The following is a 6022-nucleotide window of genomic DNA, read 5'->3' as shown; positions in this document are numbered from 1 at the left end:
ACCAGGTTTTTGTGTGGGCTCGAAAAGAAAAAGTATTTCAGGGACATTCCTTTTTACCTTCACTGTCCCAAATTATTATACTTTTTTTGTTTGAATAATAATCTCTATAAGTGTGGGATCCTAATTATTATTATAAGAAGAAAAAAAACAGTTTGCAGATTGTTTTGGGATGTTAAAATGCATCTCAGGTATTTTTCTTCATCTTATATTCCATGCCAGCAAAACATTTCTCCATATTTTTTTATGTACAAATACACAAACATTACTCAAAATGGATTGTATAAAAGCTTTGAGGGATTTTCATGTAATTTGTAAAAATCAACTTTTACAAAATAAACATATACAGCATGTTTGTTCTGTGAGTAACTGTGTAATTTCATAATCACATGTTTTATAAACTGATACTGGCCTGTAAGTATGTGCAGAGTCATAAATTTTACAGCATACTGTTTAGTTGAATGTTTAAAATGTCTTTAAGTAAAAAAAAAAAAACCTGCATTTTTTTCTGAAAATGTTTATGTTTAATTAAACCGATTGTTATTGCTAATATTCCACATTAATACAAAACAGTCATTTACACTTTACAGTGAACATTTTAGATTTACGCTGAGTTCAAAATGAAGTGAATATTTTAGATTAAAGATTTTCACATGTTAGAACACTGAAAAACTAAAAACTGGACATATAATCTAATCCAGCACTATTGTTCAGGATGGCGGATGAGCGTAGACATGTTTTGCCATCTCAGTTTGACGCCATGATTACCATAGTCACCTACTGATCATTCCAGGAAGCAAATTAAAAATAGAGAAACTGCTTTTTTGTGTGTAAAAATGCAGTGTGACTGCTGAATGACTACTTGCAATTGAAACCCGATGAATCCAATCAGCTACTAGACTACAAGCATGTCTTAAAGACATAAAAACCTGGATGACCCTAAATGTTCTGCTTTTAAACTCAGACAAAATTAAGGTTTTGATTTTTTGGACCTGAGCATCTCAGGAATTAGTTTTTCAGTCTTTCTCCCTCCTTGGATGACATTAATCTGGGCTCCAGCTCTAATGTTAAAAATCTTGGTGTTATTTGGGATCAGCACATGTCTTTGAACCTCCACATTAAAAAAGTTCCCAGAGCCAATTTCTTACACCTGTGTAACATAGTTAAAATTAGAAACATCTTGTCCAAAAATGATGCAAAAAAAACTGGTTCATGCATTTATCATGTCTAGGCTGGGCTATTGCAAAGGTTCATTATCTGGGTGTCCAAATACGTCTTTAAAAAGTCTCCAGTTGATCTAAAATGCTGCTGTCAGAGTCTTAATGAGAGTTGATAGGAGAGATCATATCTCTCCAGTTTTAGCTTCTCTCCATTGAAGATATCCAAAGACTAAGTCTTTTGGGTTAAAGACAAAACATTTTTTATTTTTTATTTATTTGAATCCATCCAGAGGACCTGACTTAGCTTTGTTAGATTTTTCTACTTGGATTATTGAGCATGCATTAGGATATTCTCTCCACTGACTCCCTGTGAAATTCAGATTAGAATTCAAAATCTTACTTCTAACCTACAAAGCCTTCAACAACCCAGCTCCATCTTATATTACAGATCTTATTGTTCCATATTTTCCTAACAGAGCACTTTGCTCTCAGACTGCAGGTTTACTTGTGGTTCCTAAAGTTTCCAAAAGCAGAATGGGAGGCAGATCTTTCAGTTATCAGGCTCCTCTCTTGTGGAACCAACTTCCAGTTTCTGTCCATGAGGCTGACACATTGTCCAGTTTAAGACTGGGCTTAAGTATTTCCTTTTTGATAAATCCTATTGTTAGGGTTGACATGGGTTTCCTGAGCTATCCTTTAGTTTTGCTGCTATAAGCTTAGACTGCTGGAGGACAATTTGTCTAAATTTCCTCATTCTGCTGCTGTCTTTACTTACTCTACTATACCTGTTTTGTATTTGTAATTATTTATATTATTAACATGTTTTTGTCTTGCCTCCTATAGAAAGTTCATCTGGACCTGTCGTTCTGTGTTTGTTTCTCCTTCTTGTCCTCTCAAACCCAGCCAGTTGAGGCAGATGGCTTTTCGTCCTGAGCCTGGTTCTGCTGGAGGTTTCTTCCTGTTAAAAGAGTTTTTCCTTTCCACTGTTGCCTTTGCTCTTGCTCAGGCTGGGAGACTGCGGTGAAGTGGATTTGATGCAATCTGCTGCTTCCTTAGATAGAGAACTTCACTAATTGGCTTTTTTTATGTATGTGAATGTTTTTGTTCAGTGCCCTGAGACAACTTCTGTTGTGACTTGGCGTAATAGAAATAAACTGAACTGAATTGAATTTTAAATTTGCTGCAGAAGCTGAAACTCAGTTATTAAAGCAATAAAAGCATAACACAGTAAAACACAAGCTAAAAGGCAAAAGTAGCGAACGGCAGCGGCAACAGCAGATTCTCACTGGCGACTTCAGCCAACAAAGAGTTTGCCTTCTGTCTGTACAGGAAATGAGCAGCTCTCTCTGACTCCCAAGACAAAAACATATTCTTCTCACCTGTTACTCCTGGTATGTATTCATTTAATCATGTACATCTACAACAGGTTAATGTTTGGATTCACCCTGATTTAAGATGGCAACCACAGCTAAGCAATCTTAGCAAACATAATAATAGCTATAAATCAGTCTGTTAATATTTATTGAGAGAAATCTCCATGTGGTAGTAGCTGAGAGTCTTCCCCAACACATACTCTGAGTGCAAACAGAGCACACTTTGTTTCAAATTTTGGCATCAAAGGATGCAGACGAAATGCATTTCTTTGTGGAATTCTACTTTCATAAATTCCTGTTTTGCTGGTTTTGCTGTTCTCATTCAATTGTCTTGATTGTTTTCACCTGTGTCTTGTTAGCCAAGCTCACTGTGCGTTTATATGAGGATGTCATTCCCTCGTCTTCATCAGTACATTTGTCTTTCTCCATACGTCAGCCTGGCTAATGGTAAGAAGTTTAGGTTTACTGGTAATTAGAATGTGTTCGATAGACTTTTTGTTTAGCTGCCCAATGCTTCAGCACCTAATGTGGTCCAGCACTTTCTGCTTCCAGTATCCTGTGTTTTATTTTAAGTATTCACCTTCTTTGGGATGTAAAGGTCACAAAATACATCAAATGTAATTAAAGCTGTAGGGCCTAGGCTCCGATTTATTGAAGGGAAGTATTGTTCAGACAGCATAATGTGACAAGTGTTTTTTTGTTTTACGTGTCCACATTCTGTGTACATTAATCAGAAATTATGTAATTTTTTTTGTAAAATGTTCAAATCTAAAACTGAGGATTGAAAAAAGAAGGGGAAGTAATTAAATTGTAGGAGATTCTTAATAATATAACATCAAGCATAATGTGTTGCTGTTTTGTCATTCTAAAGACAATGTTGCATATCCTTTGTTATACAGTTTGATTTTTGGACTTAAACCCTAAATTTTATCTTTTTAAATTAAAAAAAGTCTTTAGTGGTCTTGTTACATTTATTACACAAAAAATAAAGAATATATATATATTTTTTGTCAAAACGTGATTAAATGGCACGCAAAAAACACAAAGCGGTTGGCAAAAGTATCTGACCTGGTTATTAACAAAGTTCATCACCAACATTGGCTATTTTTTTTTTTCAGAGGTTGGACATACAGTTCATGAACTCTTGTCAACAAAGACAATGTTTTATGAAGAAACTGCTCTTACAAAAAAAAAAAAAAAAAAAAATCAAATGTAAGTGAATAATTTTCAAGGATTCAAGGTTCTTTATTTGTCGTACACACGTGGTACATGTGGTGGAAGTTAATTGTGTACATGGGGTCCCACTTACATCCAACAAAACACTAAAATGTAAAAGAAAAACAGTAATAAGATCTAAGAAAAATGTTAACTGAGAATACACTAAGCACTAGTAGCATAAAAAAACAATAGGCCAAACAGCAGCAGATCTCTTAGATCTAGTTCAGTGTCAGTACTGCGATGGTAAACACATGCTGCCTAACAACACTACACTTTTTGCAGTTTGTCTCAGATCATCATGATTCGTGCAGCTGTGGTTCTCTGGATCTTATCAGCAGTGGTCTGTGTGGGAAGAGGTGCTCATGATCCATGCCATGTCCAAGACACCACAGTGGACCGCTTCAACGATGGATCAGCAATGGTGATATTGGCCAACAAAGAGTTTGCCTTCCACCTGTACAGGAAATTATCAGGTCTCTCTGACTCCCAAGGCAAAAACATCTTCTTCTCACCTGTTAGTGTATCTGTGGCCTTGGCTGCTTTGTCTGTAGGGGCACGAGGAGAGACCCACCAACAGATTTTCAATGGTCTGGGTTTCAACATCTCCCAACTGTCCCAAAGTGATGTAGACCAGGCCTTTTGTAGTCTCCTTGCAAACACAAGGTCTCATGAGGACATCAGTGCAGGTACTGCTGTGTTTGTAGACAACCTGTTCAAACCTCAGCCTGAGTTCCTGGATGCCTTAAAGCAGTCTTATTTATCAGAGGGCTTCAGTGTTGACTTCACCAAAGCTACAGACACTGCCAAAACCATCAATAAGTATGTTTCAGATAAGACCAGTGGAAAGATCGACAAGCTGGTCGACAGCCTGGATCCAAGCACAGTCATGTATCTCCTCAGCTACATTTACTACAAAGGTAAAAATGGTCATATGAGACATGATGTGCTTGCATTAGTTTATCTGGGGGCAACACCTAAAAGCCTTCTGCTGATCACCTTCAAACAGGAACGTGGTCAGCACCACTTGACCCTACCATGACCAAGCCGGATGAGTTTAGTGCGTACATGAACAAGGTCAATTGAAATGATTTGCACCTTCAAGTCCCCCACACCTCTTTAAGTAGTTACTATAAGTTGTGTTTTCTTCTTCCAGGTTTCAGTCCAAATGATGAAAATAAAAAAACACTTTTACACTTATGAGGAAGCAATTGACACGGGAGTCCTCCACCTTCTCTTGAACAACTCCTTCTCCATGCTGCTAATGTTGCCTGGTAATATGACAACTCTGGAGAATGGTATCAGCTCAGCACATGTCACCAAATGGCTGAAGGGGACAGAGTCCAGGTAATAAAAAATATTTAGATCCAGCTCATATTTGTCTTGGATTGTTTAATTAATACCTAATTTTACTATTCATTTTAGTGAGTTTGACATATATGTCCCAAAGTTTTCCATCAAGGCTTCATACACCCTGAATGATGTGTTGAAGGAAATGGGAATGACTGACATGTTTGATGCAAATCTGAGTGGTATTTCAAAGGATCAAAACCTGACTGTCTCAGAGGTACGAACAGAGAAAACACTACTGATGTCCATTTCCTTGATTTCATTGTCCACATTTAATTTCACTCTGCTTCATTGTGCTGTAAGGTTGTGCACCAAGCTGCCCTGGATGTTGATGAAGTTGGAGCCGCTGCTGCTGCTGCTACAGGAAGTGCCAGCACAGTTTATTTAGGTTCACCGGAACCAGATTTGAAGTTTGATCGTCCTTTCATGTTGATTATTATTGATAGGTATACAGAAAACATATTTTTTATGGGAAAAATTGTCAACCCGAACCTATGATAAAGTGTTCATGTTCAAGAATAGCTATTAAATTTAAATGTGAAGATAATTTATTTAGTGTTTAATATATAGGAAGATTTACAGAAGTAAAACCTTTTTATATACACCAATCCCATTTGTCTTTGCTCACTGCTTTGGAATTTGTCTGTTTGTTTGGCCTTCTCCTTTTTGGTTTTTGGCCCCAACCATGGCCTTGATAACCAAAAGGGAAGCAAGAAAGAGTTCAACACTAGTTATACGTATTCCACATCACCACACAAACCTTCTGGTAGGGATGAGTTTGATTTAGTTTTGCAACAAAGTCCCTGAATCTTTCATCTTTGTCTACGCTGGGTGTTTGTCTCTAACACTCATGATGGCCAAAGCCTCATCCAACTCCTCCTTTCTGCCCACTGGGATTATACTAGATGAGATTATATTTTGTGATTA

At 37.0% G+C, this 6022-nt stretch overlaps 1 protein-coding gene across 1 annotated transcript; it reads left to right on the top strand.

Annotated features, from left to right (window-relative positions):
- Window positions 1-3951: 3951 nt before the first annotated feature.
- On the top strand, window positions 3952-5661 carry LOC119414048 (alpha-1-antitrypsin-like protein CM55-SI). The gene is made up of 5 exons (XM_037681160.1): window positions 3952-4665; window positions 4755-4822; window positions 4902-5092; window positions 5171-5312; window positions 5399-5661. The coding sequence occupies exons 1-5, from the start codon at window positions 4047-4049 to the stop codon at window positions 5591-5593; spliced, it is 1215 nt and encodes a 404-aa protein (XP_037537088.1). The 5' UTR covers window positions 3952-4046; the 3' UTR covers window positions 5594-5661.
- The last annotated feature ends 361 nt before the right edge of the window (window positions 5662-6022 follow it).

Source organism: Nematolebias whitei, chromosome 8 (genome assembly GCF_014905685.2).
Source record: "Nematolebias whitei isolate Nwh7 chromosome 8, NemWhi1, whole genome shotgun sequence".
NCBI lineage: Eukaryota > Metazoa > Chordata > Actinopteri > Cyprinodontiformes > Rivulidae > Nematolebias > Nematolebias whitei.
The sequence above is the reverse complement of the archived record's forward strand: the minus strand, read 5'-3'. Positions and strand labels throughout refer to the sequence as shown.

Coding starts and splice junctions, on each gene's coding strand:
- LOC119414048 (XM_037681160.1), top strand. CDS start 4,047: ATGATTCGTGCAGCTGTGGTTCTCTGGATCTTATCAGCAGTGGTCTGT. Junction 5,093..5,170: donor CTGAAGGGGACAGAGTCCAG/GTAATAAAAAAT, acceptor TATTCATTTTAG/TGAGTTTGACATATATGTCC. Junction 5,313..5,398: donor AAAACCTGACTGTCTCAGAG/GTACGAACAGAG, acceptor TTGTGCTGTAAG/GTTGTGCACCAAGCTGCCCT.